The sequence below is a fragment of the Muntiacus reevesi genome, chromosome 21, assembly GCF_963930625.1.
Source record: "Muntiacus reevesi chromosome 21, mMunRee1.1, whole genome shotgun sequence".
NCBI lineage: Eukaryota > Metazoa > Chordata > Mammalia > Artiodactyla > Cervidae > Muntiacus > Muntiacus reevesi.
Window position 1 is genome coordinate 29132355 of NC_089269.1, and position 25311 is coordinate 29157665.

At 34.8% G+C, this 25311-nt stretch overlaps 1 protein-coding gene across 7 annotated transcripts in view; it reads right to left on the reverse strand.

The window, feature by feature from the left end:
- The window catches only part of ROBO2 (roundabout guidance receptor 2), a 655957-nt gene that overhangs the window by 127335 nt on the left and 503311 nt on the right, over positions 1–25311 (reverse strand). For all 7 annotated transcript variants that reach the window (XM_065913481.1, XM_065913477.1, XM_065913480.1 and 4 more), the window contains exons 7-8: positions 20925–20936; positions 70–194 (exon numbers count right to left, since the gene is read on the reverse strand). In XM_065913481.1, coding sequence (XP_065769553.1) covers positions 70–194; positions 20925–20936 — 137 coding nt within the window. The remainder of the gene's footprint in view (positions 1–69; positions 195–20924; positions 20937–25311) is intronic.

Sequence of the window (25311 nt, forward strand, 5' to 3'; positions counted from 1 at the left end):
GACAGACTTTGAGGACCACCAGAGAGGGGGAGCAGAGATTTCAGAAAAGCGGTCAAAGCTTGCACTCACCTGGCTCCCTTCTTTCTGCCAAAAAACTGCTGGCTGTGGGTTTCCTTTAGTTTCACAGGGAAATGTCACTGTCCGACCTTGAGTGACAATCTGATCTCTTGGCCTAACCACAAACTGCGGAGGAGCTATAATTTAAAAGGAAAGGAAGTGTGTAAATATAAACTGTTGACAAAGAAAAATACATCAAAGGGAAAGTCTGATACAAGGGGGACTGCTCAGTGCCAGACAGAGGCTACAGACGTTGATTTATTTTTAAGTATTTCTCAAAACACAATGGGAAAAAAAAAGAGCACTCTATCAAATGTGAGGAAAGAAGTAAATGTATTAGTAGACATACTTTATTTTGTTTATTTATTTTTAGACACACTTTAAATGTACGTTGCAAATCTTGCAACCCATATACATGCAAAGAAAAAGTAGATTTTTAATGATATTCTAAAGTTTTTAATAAATAAACATGGTTTCCCCATATGGTTTTGTGTTTTGAATGAAGACAGAAAAAAGACACTGCATTATTCAAGTATCTGCTTCCTGTAGCATCAATCTATTGACAAGCATGAATTGCTCTTACAATATTTGCAAGATACTGTACTAGGCACAGGGATACCAGAAGGCATAGAATATAATCTCTATTCTCAAAGTGCTTAGAGTGCTTATATTCTAGATTTGAGGAGTTGAAGTGTTGAAAACATCAAATTAAGGTATGGGAATTACATACAGAGATAACTAACACTATGCAAAAACACATGAAAGTGGTTGACTAATTCATTTCACTTAGATTAATAAGTATTTGGCAATTATTATGTTCCTATACTGGGCACTAGAAACTGAAAATTATTCAAAATACTGAAATATCAATAACCTCAGATATGCAGATGACACTACCCTCATGGCAGAAAGCAAAGAGGAACTAGAAAGCCTTTAAATGAAAGTGAAAGAAGAGAGAGAAAAAACTGGTTTAAAACTCAACATTCAAAAAACTTAAGATCATGGTATTTGTCCCATCACTTCATGGCAAATAGATGGGGAAACAATGGAAAAAGGGACAGACTTTATTTTCTTGGGCTCCAGAATCAGTGCAGATAGTGACTGCAGCCATGAAATTAAAAGACAGTTGCTTTTTGGATGAAAAGCTATGACCAACCTAGACAGCATATTAAAAAGCAGAGACATTACTTTGCCTACAAAGTTATGTCTAGTCAAAGCTATGGTTTTTCCAGTAGTCATGTATGGATGTGAGAGTTGGGCCATAAAGAAGGCTGAGCGTTGAAGAATTGATGATTTTGAATTGTGGTGTTGGAGAAGACTCTTGAGTGTCCCTTGGACTGCAAGGAGATCCAACCAGTCCATCCTAAAGGAAATCAGTCCTGAATATTCATTGGAAGGACTGATGTTGAAACTGAAGCTCCAATACTTTGGCCACCAGATGTAAAGATGTGACTCATTGGAAAAGACCCTGACGCTAGGAAAGGTTGAAGGCAGGAGAAGAAGGGGATGACACAGCACGAGATGGTTGGATGGCATCACCGACTCAACGGACGTGAGTATGAGCAAGCTCCGAGAGATAGTGAAGGACAGGGAAGCCTGGCATGCTGCCGTCCATGGGGTCACAGAGCTGGACACAACTGAGCGACTAAATAACAGCAACTCGGCACTGAAGATACATAGATAAAAGCATCTGCACCGCAGCCATGAAGGTGCTTACACTTTAATAGAAAAGACAAAACATGATCACGATGAAAACAATAACGAAATGAAAACAACAGTACAGTTCTGTAAGACTGTGGTGAGATTGATGACAGAGGTACTCTCAGAGCACAGAGAAGCCCTTAAATTTTAGCATACGTCATAAGGATCCTAGGACTTCAGGAAGAAGGGATCCCTTTGTGTTATGGTAGCTGTGAAAGGCTTTATGCAGGGCGTGTATGCTATGGAGATTTGGAGGAAAGAGTGGCATTTAGAGAAGTGGAGAGATGAACACAGTCTAAAGAAAGGAGCTAACTGAGCAAAGCATAAGAAGCAAAAACACATCTAGTATACACTGAGTAATGCAGGAGGAATGGAGAGTCCCCACTGCAGAAACATCACTGGCTACAAAAAATGGATTTGTATCAGGCCCTTCTTCTCAGTCTAAGAAAGGCCTGAGAAACCAAACTGAGGATTTTATTCTGGCTGCTTTTAAGCTAAGGAGTGATAAATGCAAAGCAAAAAGTTTGGAATCTTTACCCCTATAATGAATGTAGTCTATAGTTTGTGAGGGAGACAGATTAGTCAATAAAGTAGGTTGTTTAATTGGAAGACCAGTAAAATGGTGCAGGCAAAAACCAGTGATACCACGGTACCAGTAACTCCATTAGAAAATATAGGGATGGGGTAAAAAAGCTAAGAAAGTTCAGGTTTAAATTTGGGGCTAATTGTAAAGAGAAACAAGAAAGTGAAAAAGAGGACAGTATGTAACAGGAAGTTTTCACAAGGACATCATCTTCATAGCAAAACCCACTCCTGATGAAGAGAAAACAGCAGCTTTATTCCATGACTTTTCTAATCATTTGTTTCCAGTGTAACTCCTTGCTTAATACTAGAAAACTTCAGACCAAGAAAAAACTACAATGAACTCTAATTTTTAGAACCCGGAGTACAAGGCTACAATCCTAATATTTGAACTCTGAAGAGTTTTAACAATAGCACCATTCATTAAAGTCCTTCACCCAGAATTCTTCCAGTTGTTTAAGATCACATAACTGGAGGTCCAAGAGTAGAGTCAGTGTAGGGCAGCCTCAAACATCCACCCAATTACGCATCCTTACAAGAAGACGAGCATAGAAACAGCAGCAGCAATTTTTTTTTTCCCGCAAAATACTTTACTGAAACTTGTAGTGGCTTATTTTTCGGAGTTCTATTATTCTGCTTCCTAATTCAACACACTCAACACATACATTATGGGCTGAAGGAATAAATCTACTAAGTGAAATTTTCTTCTACAAATATAAATAACAGAAGACTCAGTTTAACAGGATGGAGAACCCAGATTTATAGACCTATTTGAACAGAACGTGGTTTATGTTGCCCTATAATTTCAGGAGATTACTTGCTTCTTACAATCTTGTTATTTCTACACAATTCCACGGAACCAGTAGTATCATTGATTTTTGTTCTCTATGTTTTCTAACAAGAGTGATAGTTTAAATCAATGTTACAAAATTACTTTAGGAATGACTCTTAAAACACTGCAGTGTCCACTTCTCAATAAAGATGTGAAACCACCAGATACTTACACAAAAAATATTAAGATTGGTCTCTATAATCTATAATAGCTAAAGAAAAATTATATATATTAAGAAAAATTTAAAGATAAATGTGTATTTCTTTACTTCTTTTAGTAATTCTATGAAAAAAGTTTACTTCCAAAATGGACATTAAGTAAGTAAGAAGTACTGAGTAACTTAGCTTGTATCTCATCATAAAAATAAAAGTCAGTAAAGTAAAAATTAGTCTTTGATAAAAATCACATATACAGATTATTAGTTCATTTGCATTGCTTTGGACAAGAAATAATCTAAATTGACTCTCATAAGTAGCTAGTAAAATAACAGTGAGAATTTAGAACTTCCAGATGTTCAAGCTGGATTTAGAAAGGCAGAGGAACCAGGGATCAAATTGCCAGCATCTGTTGGATCATCGAAAAAGCAAGAGAGTTCCAAAAAAATCATCTACTTCTGCTTTATTGACTATGCCAAAGCCTTTGACTGTGTGGATCACAACAGACAATGGGAAATTCTTCAAGAGATGGGAATAGCAGACCACCTGACTTGCCTCCTGAGAAATATGCATGCCGGTCAAGAAGAAACAGTCAGAACTGGACATGGAACAACAGACTGGTTCCAAATAGGGAAAGAAGTACGTCAAAGCTGTGTATTGTCAACCTGCTTATTTAACTTATATGCAGAGTACATCATGTGAAATGCTGGGCTGGATGAAGCAGAAACTGAAATCAAGACTGTTGGGAGAAATAACAGTAACCTCTGACATGCAGATGATACCACCCTTATGGAAGAAAGCAAAGAAGAACTAAAGAGCCTCTTGATAAAAGTGAAAGAGGGAAGTGAAAAGTTGGCTTAAACTCAACATTCAAAAAACTAAGATCATGGCATCGAGTCCCATCACTTCATGGCAAATAGTTGGGGAAACAATGGACACAGGGACAGACTTTATTTTTTGGGCTCCAAAATCACTGCAGATGGTTACCACAGCCATGAAATTAAAAGATGCTTGCTCCTTGGAAGACAAGCTCTGATGAACCTAGACAGCATATTAAAAAGCAGAGACATTACTTTGCCAACAAAGGTCTGTCTAGTTAAAACTATGTTTTTTCCAGTAGTGATGTATGGATGTGAGAGTTGGACTATTAAGAAAGCTGAGCGCCGAAGAATTGATGCTTTTGAACTGTGGTGCTACAGAAGACTCGTGAGAGTCCCTTGGACTGCAAGGAGATCCAACCATTTCATGCTCTAGGAGATCAGTCTTGAGTGTTCTTTGGAAGGACTGATGCTGAAGCTGAAACTCCAATACTTTGGTCACCTGATGTGAAGAACTGACACATTAGAAATGACTCTGACTCTGGGGACAATTGAAGGCAGGAGGAGAGGTGAATGACAGAGGATAAGATGGTTGGATGACATCACTGACTCAATGAACATGAGTTTCAGCAATCTCCAGGAGTTGGTGATGGACAGGGAAACCTGGCGTGCTGTATTCCTTGAGGTCACAAAGAGTTGGACACAACTGAATGGCTAAACTGAAATGAGAGCCCCATATGCTCTATAAAGTCCTTCTTTGTATAATTTTTAAAATGTAATACATGAGAATACACACTATTAAAATCCTCAGATGAAAGATTAAATGAAAGCAATGAAAATATATTTTATAATTTAAAGCATATTATACTTACTCGGTTTATCTATCATCCATCTATCTCAGTAAAATTACTAACCGTACTTTAATTATTTAACTACAGACTTCTTGCATTTGATTTTTCAAGCTTTCAAAAGCCTTTGGGTGGATGAATGATTTTTCAAAATACTTTTGGAATCTAGATCCTCCAATTTTAACACAATGGCTAAAATATTACCCCTAAAATAAGGATTGGCAAATAACCACATCTATCTATCCATGTTTTGGAAAATATATGATTCATCTATTTAGTCCTTGAAAACGTATTAGCTAGCTACAAACTATTAGCAGACTATACCAAGACTGCTTGGCATAGGAGATAAAAAACAAAATAAAAAACTGTTCAGAGCCTATGGCAGAGATGTCCAATTAAATAAACAAATAAAAGCAAACACCACAGAGCATGATTTGAATAACAGAAAAATGCAGAGGACATTGGGGAGAAAAGATTGGAAGAACACACAGTAGATAAAGTAATGCTAAGGGAAAAAGAGAAAAGATGTTAGGAGGTGGCTACATCTGAATGTGTTTTGGAGCACAAGTAAGATTTCAGGAAATGGAGAGGAGTCGGGTCACTTGGGACAAAGGGAGTCAGAAGTGATATAGGTGGGGTGTGATAATTTATACTAAAGGAGCTTAACTTCTGCCCTAGAAAGTATGGAGATCTGTTCAAAGACGTTTATGCAAGAAAGATATAGCAAGAGTATTAGAAAGAATGTTCTTCCTAAAAGAGAAAAGGCAGACATAAAACGGAAAAATTTCAGCCAGCTGGAACAGAAAATCCACCTGATAATTGCTATATTTATAGTAGCACTTAAATATAATATTTTATAAGAACTCTTAAAGGACAAAGAAATTCTGCAATATTTACCACTGCTGACATAATCTAAAAGACCAGGAAATCAGTTTCTCAAGTTTTTACCCAGTACTGTATTTTTAAAGACTACTAACAAAAATTGCTATCAGCATTTGTGCTATTCATGCTATAAAATATCCTTTCATGTGATAATTGTTTATTTTGTCCTTTTATTCCAAATTATAAATACACTGTATTTCTAATGAATCAAACTGTTTCTTGTCACTCAAACTAAAACCACACTAATCTCTTTGAAACTGGATTCACCTTTTCATTTTTAAAATTAAAAAACAAAATTGAAGATATAAAAGCATTCACAAAGCAAAAGATTTTAAAAGTATTCAAGCCTCTGAAAATGTACATCCTTTCTTACTGTCATCAGAAGTTGAGCCACTGGAATAAATTACATCAATCACTTTTACTTCTGTAGACTCTTCCTCTGCCCAAGATCTATATTGTAATCTTTTGTGAAGGGATATCAGATGAAGGAATTTATTTTTGAGGGTTTTTTTAAGATTTTTTTTTGATGTGGATCATTTAAAAAATCTTCACTGAATCTGTTTCAATATTGTTACTGCTTTCTTTTTATTTTTAAATGTTTGGTTTTTCTGGCTACAAGCCATGTGGGATCTCAGCTCTCCAACCAAAGATCGAACCTGTACCTGCTGCGTCGGAAGTTGAATCCTTATCCACTGGACTGGCAGGGAAGTCCATTTTTGAGGTTTTAAAAATGAAAAACTGCATCAATAATTCTACCGATAACACGTCACAGTTTCAGTATCGCTGCCAGGTGGCACTGAAAATGATTTGAAAAGACGATACTTGGCTGATGGCAGCAATGGGAGGGAAGAGGCAGAGAGGTGGCATTTTATCAAGCACAATAGCTCAATGTGTGTGCTCCACAGAATGGATTTTCTATGATGGCTCTCATTAGATATTTTAAAAAAAAAAACCAATTAGGTCCTCAAGCTGACAATTCAAAACATACATTTAAACCCAAATATGAATTAAAGAATTAAGAGTTATAAATTCCAGAAGAATATGCTGGTTATAAAAATGGCAATTCTTTTATATAGTTCTAAGACAGAAGACTATAAAATACATATTTATGTTTTTTCTACAACCCAAAGCATTAGACAAATCTCATATAACTACGATGAAACAACCTACTTGCTTAATCTCTTATAGCGATTATACCTTACTGCTTCAGCAGCAACAAGAAAGGGGATGAAGAAAACAGAGAGACAATTCAATGTTCGAGTGCATATACACAGGTATAAAAGAATATCTCCATGTGAAAAGTGCATTGGGGGATTTCCGGAAGAGTAGACCCAAATAGAAAACGGTCAATTAAGATGAGAGGTCTGGGACTGTTCACCCAAAACTGTGTTTTATAGAATTTAAATACAATACACAGAAAATTAGATTTGATTTCTGCTAAATTATGCTTTGGTACTACATTCAGCCCAAGCTGGCTTCAATCAAAGTCACGCTACGGCTCTGTTATGCTAATGCCCGCTGGTGTGAGTGAGTGGGTGATATGGAAATCAGATGGCAAACATGAGCAGGAAGCCTACGCTGAGCATGCGGTGGGCTTGGAGATGCGGGATGGGGGACCCTAAAGGTTAATCACATCATGTTCAAAGCTGTTTTTACAGGAAAATATGACTTTCTATGGCAGACATGAACATGGAGACAGTCATGAAGCAGTTGCATGCATTAATATGTGACAAGGCAGTTACAGGCACACTCTGCGGCTCTTTCTTTAGGTATAATTTTGTGCCTGAGTGAACAAGCTTCTTATTCCATAACACTAAAGATTATGACCTTTGCATCTTACACTCAGGTAAAATATTTTTTTTTGCTATTTAGTATTTTTGCTGATTAAATTCCAGGATTTTCTAAAGCATATTTGAAATGTACATTCTTTCATCATTTACTTATTTTAAAGATTTGCTGAGTTGAAAACTGTTTAATACAGTAACAATAATTAAAATCAATTCAGTGCTTATTAAGGGCCAGAAGGTGTGTTAAACCATCCACAGGCATTATCTCATTTAATATTCACAGAGCTCTATGCCTTAACTTCTACCATTATGACGTAAAGACCAGTAAACTGACTCTTATTAAAGGCTTTTAAAGATTAAAGCAATAGATAGGAGGACAGATTTCTGATCCATTTGATAGCTGGACCTCTTAAACATGTGGTTCACTTGAAATCATATGACTGAGAATTTATATCTATTACTAAACACAATGGTAAAAATTATATGCTATGGTTTCCAATATGGTATAATATTGTTAAAGTCATAACATGTTTTCCTAAATAATTGCAGTTATTGGTAAAGCACATAAAATCTATAATCTTGCTCTTTCTGTACTACCTGTAAGTACAATCTTTCGGAAGTACACTTATTTCAAGCCATTCTTCATTCAAAACCTACAGTGCCTTTTCTACTGCTTGCCATTGACATGCTTGTAAGTCGCTCTCCTCTGTGTATCACTTTGTCTTCCGTCAGCTGTCCCAGGGTTTTATGCAGATGCTCACCTGTGCTCAAACCAGCTCCAACATTTCACCAGACTTTCAATCACCTGCATACGTATTAGCTTGTTTTAGTGATTAATCCGTCTTGATATCTGTTAGTCTTTGATCCATCTTGTCAACAACGATTAACCGGAACACACTCTAATCTTGTACTTTTCTTCTATTCTTCCCACTTTAAGGTATTTTCCCTTGCCTGTATTTTCTTATTTCTCTATCGACCCCCACTCTCCCACCCCGCCTTGATGCCTTCATTCTTCTGTTTCATTGTAAGCTCTTACTGGAAAGATGTGCTGTCTACTATTTTGCAATGGCATAGTATCTCTATTTGACCTGGAAAATCTCCAAATAGTGAACTCTAAATGAATAATTTGGAATAGAAAATTAAGGGGAAAAGTTACTTTATTATTATAGTAATCTGGATGGGGAGATATCAAAGAAAATATGTTTGAAACTATTTCCTAATTGATTTTAATATGTCGTTCTGTACATCACTCCCTCTGCACCAAAAACTTACTGTAAAATGAGTAGCCAGCACCCTGGAGGGACAAAAGTAACATACAAAAAACACAGGTACTATGTAACAACCAATTCTAAAGTTCTCACAAAAAAAAATGAGTTAATAGGCTTAGCCCCACCAACAAGAAACAGCAAGAATTCATTTCATTAACATGAAATGTAGAACAGGACTTGAATATTTACTCAGTAATCAGAATAGGTCGGCTTCTAATTGATAAATGACTGTTCCTTCAACTTATTTAATTCTATTTAATTTTTACTATTTAACACTTCACTTGATTTCCAAAGAACTTCTGTTAATAATATTGGAAATGCATAATGTCATGAAAATATTTGATTTGAAACTTATTAACACATAATCCATTTCAGGGGAAGCAATGCATTTATAATGAAAAATATAATTTAGGTATATAGGATTTAAAATGATCATTTTTATAAACCCAATTTAATCACATTTTATTCATTTGTCACTCTTTTTAAGAAATATAAACTATTAAAGTGCTAAATTACCTACCTTTCCAATTAATCATTTTCTTACTAAGTCCATGGCAATAACCCCTCTAGATGAGTGATATGGTTTCTTTTCACCAGTGACTTCCTTCTAACTAATATTAAAAATTCTTGTTCCATAAAACCAATATCTATACCTTTTTCAACAATAATTTAATAATCTACCTCTCTATATGTGATGTACATTATATACATGCTTTTTTAATGTCAAGCTGAAAAAGCAAAACTACTAGTTTACTGTTTCCATAAATATGGAAAGTAAAATGGTAAAAAAAAAAAATTGAATGACGCAAATCACAATCTTTAGATACTTTGTCTATTTAGATTTCATATGCTACTCTCCATTTACGAGAAGTCTCACATGTACAAAGTGCATTCAGTCCTTGTATGTGAGTAAAAACCTGTTCCAATTATGCAGCTATACTCTTTATATTTTTTAACCACTGTTGTGGAATTTATTGATTATGGGAAGACTAATTTTTGCAGGTTCATATAATATTGAAAAATAAAGTAACTCATGGTCATTCAAAATCTGTTAACTAAAGCAGGCTGTGAAGCTAGTCAAACATGTTCTATAATGTAACTACAAAATAATGTAAGTGGCCTTCTAAATTGACTGTTTTAGTAACTGGGAAAGCAAGTCCAAAGAGCATCAAAGGTACTGAGTTTTGGTGGTAAGTGGGACATGCAAATGAAAAGCATGTGTATGCTTTGTGATAGTGATTAAAACCATGCTCTTTAATTTATAGTCACAGATAATATGCTTCTTCTTGAAAATGAGCAATGCAAATATAGAAAATTAAATAATTCTACAACTATCTAGAAAAAATAGAATGCCTGTGCAAAGGATAAGTTCATTTGTTTCAAAATACCTTGCACATTTAAATCTCATCGGCAAGCATGTAAAAGCAGAGTTAAAATAAACAGCTCCACCACACAGCTTCACTGGACCCTGATGCTGGGAAAGCCTCAAGGCAGGAGGAGAAGGGGACGACAAGAGGACAAGATGGTTGGACGGCATCACCAACTCAATGGACATGAGTTTGAGCAAGCTCTGGAAGATGGCAAAGGACAGGGAAGCCTGTCTGGCATGCTGCAGTCCATGGGGTTGCAGAGAGTCAGACAGGACTGAGTGACTGAACACCAACTCCACAGACATTTTGTACTTAACCTTAATTTTTTTTTTTTTTTACTAGAAGCCCCAAAGTAATAAATTTGTACTAGAAATAAATTCAGATGTTTGCTGGTACTTTAACTCATATAATAGCATTTAATTATTTTAAGCATTTACTGGTTTTATTTAGCGTCAGGGTCTGAGGGTACTAAGATCTCTGTTCTCTGGAACTTACTGCCTACCAGAGGAAACTGACATGAAAATAATCAACGTGAGGAGCATGGTGAGTGTAATACAGATGTCCCACCATTACAAAAGTAACTTGGCTTAGTTCTGTCTCCGACAGTTGGGGAAACCATTAAAACAGAAAAAGAGAGAGTAAGAGACAGATTTGTTCTTTAGAGATAAAGTAGCTAAGAAAGGAAGGGGGTGACGTTGTTCCTCACAGAGGTAAAAACACATGCCTTATGCTAGAGACAGAAGTTTTCTGGATTGCACCAATGTACTATTACCATCACCTGGATGCACTGACCCCTTTAGAAAATCAGGTAAATGTTAAACTGAAGGATTATGCTGCTGGAACCAGGTATTTTTCTATGTAAATGGTCTTTACTGAATTTAGCAAGTCCAATTTAATCCTTTAATGGTATTAAATATTTCTATATTGCAACAAATTTAATAGTTAACATAAAGTGTTTTGTTGGGCATGTTTACAGATCATTTTATACTTTAGGATATGTGGAATTACTAAAATAGATTTGCACTTCAACTATAGGCAAGTACAAGAAATCATTACCTTGAGGGAATCATCCTAAAATCTAACATGTGATTTTAATGAACTCTTAAATTCTCTAAGTTATAAATGGAGAAAAATTTAAACAAATTCTGGTTTTTGAAAATCACATTTTCCCATATCATTCTGTCCTTCATCAATAGTAGCTTTGCTTCCCCGACTAAAATACTGAGAATAAAATAAAACAGCAAAATTTTGTTTTCTTTAAGAGACTGTTATCTTCCAAGGAAAATATTATTAATATTAAAACTAATGAATTATTAACTGCAACAATATTTACATTGTTCTTTTAAAAGATCTCATTTTCACCAATGGAAGAAAAATAGTCAAAGGAGTGGTCAAAAAAAAAAAATCCTCTCTAGATACTAACTAGGAAAACTAGAGTCCCCAGTATTGCAAGTAGAAGAGGTTGTAAGTGTGGAGGTGAGGAGGGAAAACTATGGCTTAAAAAAGGCTCTTCGTGTAAATGGTGAGACAAGACATCCATTTTCACTCACTTAACCTGTCAACTTGCCAGAACTGTCATGTCAGCACTCCAGCTAAACCACGAGGGCTGATCACATCCCATTATCTCATTTTTTAGAAAAAGATTTCTTGAAGATGCCAATCAGGAAAAAAAAAAAAAAAAAGGGCGGGGGGGACTTGCAACTAAGGAACAAATGTACTGATGCTGAAGTGCTGCTTAGTTAACGGAATTTTAATATGCAACTGCAATGTTTCTTAATAACATTAATTACACGCTTAGTAAGGCACCATCCTAACTCATTAGTGCCTTCTTTTTTGTTGTATTTTATCTCCTACGAGCAGAATGGGGACTATATGATTGGCCTGTTACCATTAATGTTGCTTAATCTTTTTATACCACTATTTAAAGCTGCTTGCATAAACATTTTCTAGGCAAGTATTACCTATGTGTGCATATGTGTGTATCAATTAACTGCACCAACACTGGCGTACCCCTACCATGTGTAAATGTCATGCTAGACCTAGAGGCAGCAGAAAGATAAACACAACAATGTATTTACTGACAAAGAGCTAATAGTTTTGTAGGGGAGATGAAAATAATATCCTCAATAAATCTAGGAAGCAATGTTTGTCATAAGAGATATTTAAAAAGGCATTCAGAGATATTTTAATTCAAAATTTAATTTAATTTAATTTGGTAGTTTATATATTTTTAATGAATCTAATTATGTAGTATTCCCTTGAGTGACATTTCATACATTTTAAAAAGTAGTGTAGTAATTCAAATGTCATGCATATAATATTTATGATATATATTTTACATAATATCATGATATATATTTTACAATATATATAAATATACGTAAGGTGGTATCTTTCTGTCAATGAAATATTGTAATTTATGAAAGTGAAAATTTTTCTTAGAAGGTATGATTAACACATTAATGCTATTTTTTTCTGATAATAGCCAGTGAAGTCTTCTAATACTAATGTCATAATACTGTTTCTACTCCTCCCTGGTGGTGCAGATGATAGAGTCTGCCTGCAATGCAGGAGACCTGGGTTTGATCCCTGGGTTGGGAAGATCCCTTGAAAGAATGGCAGGACCCACTCCAGTAGTCTTGCCTGGAGAATTTCATAAACAGGGGAGCCTGGCAAGCTATAGTCCATGGGGTCACAAAGAGTCAAGCAAGACTTTTCCATTACTGTGATATTTGATATTTATAGTACTTTATTTTTAAGTAAACATGCTGTTTATTTCATTTTCATTTGAAAAGAGTCCAAAATTAAAGAGTTTTTTATTATCTAGGTTAAAATTACAAGTTTTTAATATTTAGGTTAATATAATGAAATAAAGGCTTTTTGCTCTACCTTCCTCTATTGAATGCAACAAAATAAATGAATAATATGGAAAAACTACCACAACACCAAACCACAGATTATGAAGTCCTCTTGCCAATCATGGCTGAACCTGGAGGAAAATGAGGACAGGAAATGAACAATAACTAGACTCAATCCACAATCCTTTATTAATACCAATTTCACAATAAGTATCTGTCAACACTGCGAGAGCCCATTCCATCGCCCCTTGATAGGGAAAAGGAGATTGGGAGTTAAAAAGGAGACTTGGAAAATATGAGAGATGACTTCAAAGTTGACCAACTAAAATTCACAAGTCAGGAGAGAAGGTACTAAAGGGAAAAAAAGGCCCAGTCCATTATAGATAGGCAAAGTTTAAGGTGGCCCCCATGACCTTCACTTCCTAAAGTTACTCCCATGATTGTTATGAGACAAAAGGGACTTTGTAGATGTAATTAAGGTCAATAATCAGTGGACCTTAAAATAGGTCTTAGGGACCTTAAGGATAATTTAGGGGTGTAACCCAATCACAAAAGACCTTTCAATCATGGAATTTTCTCCAGCTGATAGCAGACCAAGAAGTGAGAGGTAAGCAAAGCCCCTGAAAGATTCAAGGGATCACTGCTGACTTTGAAGGCTATGGTAACCATGTACAAAGTTTAGCAGGCAAACTGGGAGCAGCTTCTAGCTGGCAGCAAACAAGAAAATGGTGATGTCGATGCTACAAAGAACTTAATACTGCCAACAAACTCCATGAATTCTGAAGTGGATTCTTCTGGAGAGTCTCCAGAGAAGTGCTCAGCCTGATCAACGTCTTGACTTGGCCTATGAAGTGCTAAGAAGAGGACTGAGTTTAGCCTGATTGGACTTTTGATCTACAAAACTGTGGCCTAAAAAATGGATGCTGCTTAAAGACAGAAATATAGATCAATGGAACAAAATAGAAAGCCCAGAGATAAATCTAGCACCTATGGACACTTTCTCTTTGATAAAGGAGGCAATAATATACAAAGGAGAAAAGACAATTTCTTTAACAAGTGGTGCTGGGAAAACTGGGCAACCATCTGTAAAGAATGAAACTAGAACACTTTATAACACCATACACAAAAATAAAATCAAGATGGATTAAAGGTCTAAATGTAAGGTCAGAAAATATAAAACTTCTAGAGGAAAACATAAAACACTCTCTGACATAAATCACAGCAAGAGTATCTATGACCCACCTCCCAGAATATTGGAAATAAAAGCAAAAATAAACAAATGGGACCTAATGAAACTTAAAAGCTTTTGCACAACAAAGGAAACTATAAGCAAGTTGAAAAGACAGCCCTCAGATTGGGAGAAAATAATAGCAAACAAAACAACTGACAAAGAATTAATCTTCAAAAGTTACAAGAAGCTCATGCAGCTCAATAGCAGAAAAATAAATGGCCCAATCAAAAAATGGGTCAAAGATCTTAACAGATATTTCTCCAAAGAAGACATACAGATGGCTAACAAACACATCAAAAGATGCTCAACATCACTCATTATCAGAGAAATGCAAATCAAAACCACAATGAGGTACCATCTCACACTGGTCAGAATGGCTGCCTTCAAAATGTCTATAAACAATGCTGGAGAGGGTGTGCAGAAAAGGGAACCCTCTTACACTGTTGGTGGGAATGCAAACTAGTACAGCCACTATGGAAAACAGTGTGGAGATTCCTTAAAAAAGTGGAAATAGAACTGTCATATGACCCAGCAATCCCACTGCTGGGCATACACACTGAGGAAACCAGAATTGAAAGAGACACGTGCACCCCAATGTTCATCGCGGCACTGTTTATAATAGCCAGGACATGGAAGCAACCTAGATGCCCATCAGCAGACGAATGGATAAGCATGTTGTGGCACATACACACAATGGAATATTACTCAGCTATAAAAAAAGAATACATTTGAGTCAGTTCTAAATGAGGTGGGTGAAACTGGAGCCTATTATACAGAGTGAAGTGAGTCAGAAAGAAAAACACCAATATAGTATATTAATGCATATATATGGAATTGAGAAAGATGGTAACAACTACTCTATATGTGAGACAGCAAAAGAGACACAGATGTAAAGAACAGACATTTGGACTCTGGGGGAGAAGGCGAGGGTGGGATGATTTGAGAGAACAGCATTGAAACATGTATATTACCATATGTGAAATAGATGACCAGTCCAAATTTGATGCATGAAGCAGGGCACTCAAAGCTGTGAACTGGGACATCCTAGAGGGATGGGATGGGGAGGGAGGCGGGAGGGTTTCAGGACGAGGGGATACATGTGCACGCATGGCTGATTCATGTCAGTGTACGGCAAAAACCACCACAATATTGTCAGGTAATTAGCCTCAAATTAAAAGAAATAAATTTTTTAAAAAGGGTGCTGTTTAAGTCCCTCAATTTGTGGGCACTTTTGACACAGCTGCGGAAAAACTAGTATACCTAAAAACCATCTTCATTACAAAGCAGGAAGTAAGAAGGAAGATGAAGAGGGTTTTATATGGAATATAGCGAGCCAGTAACCTAAAGTGGTCTGCTCTGTACTACTAAAATGACTAGCATACCAAGAAGAAAGTAACATGTTTTTTGAGAAAATATTCAAGATAAGAGTCTAAGTAGAGTTTACTGAATGACCCTGATACTTTTCACTTTCTCTTCTCCAAACACGCAAACTCTAGTTTTTAGTCATTAACTAGATGGCTAATCAAATAGGGACTAAAACAGGATCTATGCAAAACTAAATAAAATAAAACTATATATTAACTAATTACTTATTTAATGAATGACAGAAAATAACATAATCATTAGTCAAAAGGAGATAAAACATCTATATCTTCCAAATATAACATAAGGGAACAGAGAAATACTTTACAATAGATAGCTGTTTATAGTCTAAGTAGAATTATATACAACAGGGTCACTCTTAAAAAAAAGACACAAACAAAAATCCCAAAATAGAGGTTGAGGGGTTAAAAGGCAAGTGGAGAAGAAAGCTTTGTTCAAGCTTACCGAGGAAATTAACAAAAGTTAAAGGCACATAATTGAGAAATAGGAAAATGATAACTGCAACTGAAAAAGGAAGGTGATGAATAGGCATTAAGAAACCAAACAATATGAAAAATGATCATGTCAAAATTATTATAGAGAAGTTAACAAATATGGAATTGAGACAAAGGAAAGCCAATGTAACCAATGTATTTGAGGCAAAGAACTGAGAAAGGAAAAATATTCAGAGATAAAACAGAAGAAATCATGTTGAAATAGAGTAAATTAAAACATGAATCTGCAGATTTAAGGGGTTGTGCTGTTCTAGGAACATTAGACACAGGTGATCAGGCTCAAGGTATAACCCAGCAAAGTTATTGGAAGAAGGGAATGTATTGATATTCATATTAGTATTTATAAAAGGGCATAGCACTGAGGATAAAAATATTTTGCGAACCTTGAATTTCACTACAGAATTATTCAATACGAAGACAATTGAAAGCCTGAGAAAAAAAGTATGACTCAATAAATTTATACCTACCCTTCAAATTAGAGGCATTGAACAGACACTGTCAAACACAAAAGATGCTTCCAAAAGAATCAAGTCAATGACTAACACCTGCCAAGCATGAGAAATAACCAGGACTTGTTTTTTCACTTTAAAAATTAGCATTAGCTAAAGATAATTTAAATGTTTCACATTATGGGAACGCTGTTAGAATATACACAATTGAATGCATTTTTAACCTACTATTTAATCAAAACATATGGAGCCACGAAAAACGTGATACTTAATAAAAATTAAATGGGAGTCTGCATAAAGTAGCTAATTAGTGCCAGGTGCAGGAAACATTAAGGGCTCCTAGGAGAGAGATGATCACTTCAGGTCTTGGGGTAACAGCTTGTCCAAAGAAGGAAGGTTGCAGAGAATAAAAGTATAGGTTTCCTCCTAAGAGATGCTTAGGATGTCTTTTGCAGAAAAGCTGACCTTGACATGAGAGGGTTCCTATATAGTATCTATCTAGTTTATGATTAAAAAAAGAAACTGGAATATTTCTATTATTAAGTTAAATTATATCCAGCACATTGTTTTCAAATTTCAAGGTGGAGTGGTTCAACTGGTGCAACTGGAAAACCAGTTGCATTATTTTTAAAGTAATATCAGCTTTATAGTATAATATTCTCGGAATGAATTTTTCCAGGTACTCACTTTTTATTGGACCTTTCAGTGGCCTCAATAAAATGCTTCAGAGCATGTTATAGGAAAGAAAAAACTCCACTTCAACTTGAAACAGAACTTTCTAAAATGAGGTTATGTTAATTTTTGTGTTTAAACAAAGATTGAAAAAAATATGTCCCTATAGATTTCTGTTTAAACAGTGGCTGCATCTTCAAAATGATAATAATAATAATAAAAGACGGGAATTTTTCCAAAAACATTTACATGCCTCTATACTTACACACTCTTGCGTGGCCAATTATATTCTATAGAAAGAAACACACTTATGAGTTACTACATTAGGAAATAATTGGAAGTTTCTATAATGATGTGTATTGTCAATTTGTTTTTGATATGTTAAATGAGTTTCACCTGATATACTCAGCTTTCAGTTTCCATACTGGAGGCAATCAGTATGTGGCAGATGGTACATAAGACACAAACCGAAGCAGGCCTCACCATCACATGTAAGGCAGCTGGTAGATTTGACAGTTCTTTTCCAAATTACTCATCATGTTTTGAGTTGCTGCTAGGAAAAAAATGTGTTGCCCATCTCCAAAATAGATGTTCTTTTTTATTTTTAAGCTTGGGAAAGACTTCCAATAGAAAATAAGACAGATGGGCATAGGAAGCAAGATATTTATCCCTATTTAGAACCTTTTCTTCTGTTAGTTCCCTCATCATAAGTTTTCCAAACAAACAAATGAACATTTCAACATTCAGACTTAACTATGTTCTAGGATGTACTTTTGCTTCTCATATAAAAAATGCCTTTGGGACAGGAAAAAGTCAAAATCACAGAATGGGCTGGTGGATTTTTAATGATTAAAGTGGTATTTGTCAAGATTCTGTGGTAAAGAAAACTAAGGAAGTTAGATTCCAGGACTCTTGGAGGTGTTGATGACAATGAACATGAGTAAGTGAAATCTGAGAACACTTTTTTCCATTGGCACTTATGTGATTATTTGCTTTCAGTAAGATTTTTCACATTGAAGACCCTCAAACTCAAGAGTGTTTCCTATCCTCTCAAAAGTAGAGGAAAGAAGGAGTTTATTCCCACTGTAAATTGCATAGAGTTTCCACTTTTTTGACTCAAACACAGATTATAAGAGTTATCCAGTTTGGAAGCTTACAATGATTTCTAAAAGGGCTTTCCCCCCCAGACTACCAAGCTTATCTGGTATATAATATAATGATTGACTTCTGAATCTATAAGTATTCCAGAATCTGCATGTATTTCTAATTTTCTTTTAAAAGCTTTAGACAGGAACTACCCACTGAATTTTCTCTAAATCTTATACCTTTGGTACATATTTCTTCACACAGTTTATACGAGCATTAAAAGATGGATTTTCTTCTGCTTTCTACTTCGTAGAATACTGCTTATGCTACTGATAAGAGTTTCAAAGTTAAAAACACTTAGTCTACTAACAAATATTAATAATGTAGTTTTCTAGCATTTGAATATTTACTTGATTCAAATACTAGATTTTTACTGGATTTGTATCTTCTAACCTTACAATAAAAGTTGCCATATCTATAATTCCTGAATTAAAATTGATGTAAAAAATTGATGCAAAGAAAAAGCAAGCTAATTTCCTCATTACCAGTCTTCTTTGGTGATCCAATAAGAGCATATCAAACATTCAGTTTCTCAAATTAATAGTAGTTGTCAAATTTAAAGTATAGTTCTTCATATCTCTGAACATTGTCATGTCATTCAGGAAAGATTTATGAAGTGACAGACTTTCCCAGAATAAAGTACAATGTGTCAAGAAGCTATTCTTTAGTTCCTGTCCAATGGGAATTTAAGAAATCATTTCGAAAAAGAATAAAAACAGAAATAAATTTTGAAGTGCCTTGTAGGTAACAAATACACCTAATACCCTGCATACATCATATTTTCTAATCAATGTATTTTTTATTCAGGAGTTTTATATATTGAAATTTATTAACATATTGTTCTATGTTTTGGGAACTTGCAAAATAATAAAGATCAAGTGGTCATGGTTTATTGGCATAAATTTTTTATATACAAAGATCTATAATTTAATGTGATTTTTCCTGTTAATTTGCAAGGTTGTTATTCTTTCTCATTTACTTCTTAATTTTCAATGTCACACGATAAATATGTAAACTTATCATTAATATGAATTCTTACAAATGCAAAAACTATAATATATTCCTTAACCTTCTAAAAGCATCAAATTTAAATAGCATGATCAATTAAATAATGGTGTTTTAAGGAAAAAACACCTACAGTTTATGTTGAAATTGATGATAAGCCACAAGTATATTCCAGAAATACTGAAATGTGAAATAATATATCTCAGAAACTAGAAATGTGTTAACCAATGTTGACATACAAAACTTTTCACATATATGGTCAATGTTGAACTCAATTTATTCCTACATCAGTTCTGATAAGTAAGGACTTTTGTTTCAACTTTATATAGGAAGTGACTGGGGATTAGGAATGTTGAATAACTGACAAAGGAAGAACTTCTTGGAAAGAGCAAAACAGAAATTCAGATTAGGAAGCCAAAGTTCTCTTTAGTATTTGCTATCTATACAAGAAAACATTACAGAACAATAATGTCTGTGAATGTTTCAACCAATGGGGGAAAAAGGTTATGAGTCTGGATGACTATATACCAAATGCCAATAATGTCAAGCCAGTATATTAACAAAGCTTTTGAAGTTAGGTGAACCAGTTATATAGCTCTGTCAAATTGAAAAACCTATTAAAGTACCTCTTGGTACATTAAGGAAGCAATCCATTTAAGCATATATTTATTTACTTTTAACACAATTCCCAAGATTTCTTTTATTCAAACACATTTCTTGATAGGTTAAGCTAAACTTTAAAAGAAATACAGAAAGTTTATTAAAAAATATTTTATCTTTGTTTAAAAATAATTACCACTTAACGCAAGCACAAGCTGTTTATTTCACTTTTGCAAAGCCAAATGAAGAATGACATAGTCAAGCAATTTTTCATGCCAAAGAACACAGATCATCACTCCCTTTTCTTCTAGGTGTAAGCATCAATTTACAATACCTTGAAGCATTCTACTAAAGTTTGTTTAAGTGGCATGCAGATAATAAGTGTGCAGCAGTAAAAAATACCCTTACAAAGCAGAGACTCCAAGCAGCTAAAAATATAAGTGCATAAAATGTATTTCATTTTAACAAATATCAAACATAAAGATTTGATTCACACAAGAAAACTGAAGTGTAATTTTCTCAAGAAAAGTTAGCGGTATATAATATTCACCATTCACATATTCTTTCACATGAAAATTTTACCTATTAATTGCAAAGTAGTAAAAAGTAACTACGTGGTTTAGTAAAGTGATGAAAAAGTCAGAAGCAACTTTTCAGCAGACAGTCCCTTAAGTAATATTTTAACAGGGGTGAACAAATGTATTTCAATCTGTCATATCCTAATATGTATGAGCTATGAAGCATTGTACAAAGCCATGCGAAATGGATAGAAGGATGGCTACTTACCCACAGGGCGAGCTGTAGACATTACAATGGTGTGGTGAGAACATAAAAAAGAAATTAAAAAAAAAAGAAAGAAAAGAAAATTATCAGAATGCATGATGTGTAATGTTACATTTAAGTATGGACAGTAGGGTGATTTCTAGTGTCATTATTCAAGTATGAACAGGATGTCCTAGCTTGATAAAAACTGAACATTATAAATAGAAGTCTAAGAAAACAATTACTTTGCATGCTGAGATTAACTCTAAGCGGTTTGACTGATATTATACATGAGGTCTTATCACCATCATCACTTACTACAGTTATTATTTCAAAGATCTTTTTAAACAGCCTTGTGTTATCCCAAAGTTAAGAACCTGATGAATATAACTATTCAAGTCACAGACTAGCAAATGTCATGTCAGTAAAAGAAGGCCTCACTGTCTGATTTAAATAGCAATTGGATTTTAAGCATGGTTAGTCAGAACCATTACAGGGACTACAGAAAGAGCCCCTGACGCTGCTTTTCAGCCAGTAATAAGTTAAGATCACATCACTTTTCATCCGTGGACAGGGTGGATGAAAATATAACAAATAGATTGGAACATCCTTAGAGATTTCAACTGAGTAGCTCTCTAACCATGGTTAAGCTCTTTTCTCTTTTTGGCAGAGGGCAGGAAACAATGACTGACAAATTGATTCTTGTTCACACTGAGAATGGCTTTCAAACTGCTGCTTCAACAAATTATTATTTTTTATTATTCCATAACTTTCCATCACTAAAATCAGTTGAAATAGGCTACCCCTTTTATAAATGCATGGAAATGGAAAGAGACACACATGGGCTTAATAATACTTTCTTTAAAAAGAATATTGCCAAATCAATTTAGATAGTAAACCACTTTGTATAAAAGCAATAGACAAATATAAAACATATGGCCCCATTATTCAAAGGAAGAAGAAATCAATTTAGTAGCATTTGAACTTTTACGAAAACTTACATTTCAAAATAGAAATTTATTCACCAAACAAGTGCTTCACTCATATCCCAGTGGATAAAGCTCTAGTGCAAACACAATGTAACCCTCAAACATGAATAGTTTTGTCTTGATGTCTTCTTGGGCATGGTGAGACAGATACAGCCATTGAAACCATATTTACAGACATTCATTCACTCACTCAACAAATACATCATAATTCTAGCTCTGTGGAGTCTTTGAAACTGTACTGGAACTTCTTCTATTTAAGATTCATGATCTTAGACTATTATTCACAATTAAAAGGGGGAAGACCATTCAAAGAAGAATAAAGCAATTATAGCAACTGAATGAAAATCCAGCTTGGTGAAAGTTCAGCTTGGTGAAACTCTGGTGTGTCCTAGAGTCTAGGGGATTTACTACAGCAAGAGGAAGAAAGTACGCTGAACTATACAGAATAATTTCTTTTTTTGGAGGGACACACAACAATAACAACTAAGAACACGACAACAGACTAACATAATAAAGTTGTGCCATATTCTAACAAGAGTTTTCAGTTTTGCAAATGTGTAGTAGAAAAAGAACTTAGTTTCTCATTTTTTAATTTTATTTTTCAGGTGCCAATTTAAACTGCATCTGAAACATCATGTTTCCTTTAGAAACAAAAAGGCATTTTGAGTCTAAAGAGAGAAAAGGAAAAAAAATATGGTAAGAAACCATGTTTTAAAGAAAGAAAATACATTTCTGTTTTATTTAGTCTCGGGTAATTCCAAGAAAATTAGAACTTTATTGCTCTAGAAATAGTTTTTGAAATAGTTCTAGTTTTCCCAATGAAGCCTTGTTTAGGCATAGCCCATTTAAGCAATTTAAAAAAATGGGAAAAACGTGTTTACAAATATGCACTTTGGGTTCATTTATTTTGGAGCCACGTTAAAAAGTTCTATCAGATCATGAATTACTTGATAAGAATATACATATAAGGAGGCTTAATGTTGTCTAGAAATATTTCTTTCTAATTTTATGTTTGCCCAGTCAGCAAAGAGAACTACTTGCTATTAAGTTTAATTTAATCACCATATTTCTGAAATGGAAAACAACTGAGTAAGTCTGTTTCAGATTTTGATTATAAAACTTTCTTTCTTTTCCAAAATTGGATAAAGTAAATATCATGATAAAATTTCAGCAGAAACATCACAATAAATCTTATTGTCTTTGTCATAAAGCAACATTTCATCCTGGGGAAAAAAAAGGAAAAAAAAAAAAAAAACCCAGCAGGTGGATGTTTTCAAAATCAGCAAATTATACTAAACTGTGTCCTTGCATTAAATGGATGAAAATGGATGCGGCCTCTTTGGTCAGTTCACCCTGTTCTGATAAAACAATCCAGAGAAGGGTTGAACATTTCATTTACTTGCATAGAAAAATGAGTGTAAAAAACTAAGCTGCAAATAATATGTTTTTTTTTTTTTTTTTTTTTTCCTGTTAACCTCTTAGCATGAGAAATCCCAACCGCTTTTCCTAATGGTTTCTAAACAATTTTTACTACACAGTCTATTATGGGGATTTTAATTCTTTAACCCTGTTTTTGACACATCAGTCAGATGAAAATAAATACCAAATAGATTAAACTCTCTAATGCATCTTTAGGACACACATCAGGGGAGAGATCATTAAGGTTTGCTGCTTTTAAAAAAACAAAGTCTTATTGAAAAGAAACTCTTTCTATTTGTTTTGTACATTAGCTTCAAACATCCATTGAGGAGGAGCATGCTTTGCTAAATGAAATAGTAGACCTGAAACTTTCAACAAATTATGAAAATAATTAGCTGGCGAAGTATCTTAAAGCAAACAGACCACTTCAAATCTCATTCATCCAAGCATTCAAGTATAAAAGGAGCCCTCTTGCTTCTATAAACAAACAACTCCTCACATTTCTCACCATTTGTTTAGTCAGCAAATATTTTTTGACTAGAACATTTCTTGGTTAGTTGTTTATTTTTTCCACTTACTTAAGAAAAAGTAAACAAACAAACTTTGGGGGAAATATGGTCAGGTGAATTGCTTTTGCAAAGTACTGACTAGATAAAAGCAAACGTGTGTGTGTGTGTGTGTGTGTGTGTGTGTGTGTGTGTGTGCGCGCGTGTGTGTGTGTGTGTGTGTGTGATCACCTACCAGAAAATGTAGGTTAACCATAGTGAAGAGGCTTACAAAGGCTTTCAGATTTTGCTCATATATTATCAGTATATATATATTCAATTGGTGTATGATCATAGCTTTTTAAAGAGACAAAAATATTTTTAAGCAACTGGCTTGCCAATTTTGTTTAAATTTATTCTAAGTCCAATCTAGAACATCTGGATGGAGGAAAATGAATTAAGTGGAAGAGGAACAGAGTGACTGAGAAGTCTGGAAACCACCAATATTTTTCTAGGTATCCAGAATCATCTAGGCATTCAGAATGTCTCCTAATAGTACCTGGAGGAAGATAAGTTTTTTTGTTGTTTGTTTGTTTTTTTAAATGATATGATGCCCAAATAGTGTATGTTAGTTGCTCAGTCCTGCCTAACTCTCTGCGACCCCTGGCTCCTCTGCCCATGGAATTTTCCAGGCAGGAATACTGGAGTGGGTTACCATTTCCTCCTCCAGGGGATCTTCCCCTCTTAGGGATTGAACCCGGGTCTCCTGCCTTGCAGGCAGATTCTTTACTATCTGAGCCACAAGGAAAGCCCACATCATATATCCTGCAAAAATCATTTTTCTTACCAGATAGACCAGTCTGAGAATCCCTCACATACTTCTTGCCAATCCAAATTCTTCCAAGCCTCTCACCTAATCTTGTGTAAACTGCGAGTAAAACTGCACAAGGCTGAGGTCTGACTAGACAAAGTGAAATACAACTGAGAGACACGGATGTAAACTTGCAGTCAGACTTCTTTACTGAGAGTGATGGAAGCAGGAGGCATCAGATGAGGGATGAGAGGCTGAGACACTGAGCAACGGATGCACCTGCCTGTCTCTGTAAGCCCCGTGAGTGTAAACAATGCCACGGGTGATATCTATTTGGCAAGTAAGTGTATCTGTGGTACTTTGGGCAATATAATTTACTCCTGTGGATCAACATGCACCGCCAGGAAGACGCTTAATTCATTCTAGCTCACTGTAGGGTTAAGTAATGCTTATAAGCAATGGCAGGGAGTCTATAAATGGAAATGATTCCATGACTGAGAAAGTGCATGACACCCAGAAAGTGAAAGTTATTACAGGAGCAGCACTGGCTATTTCAATTATTTAAGGCCAACGAACTTCACAAATCACTCTCTAAATCAGATTTCCTCAACATGGGAGCTCCTTTGTATCCATTTTTCACCTTTGGAAGCAGTGTTAGTTTTCTTTTATTTTTTTTCAGATTGCTTTTTGAATGCTGAAATAAAAAA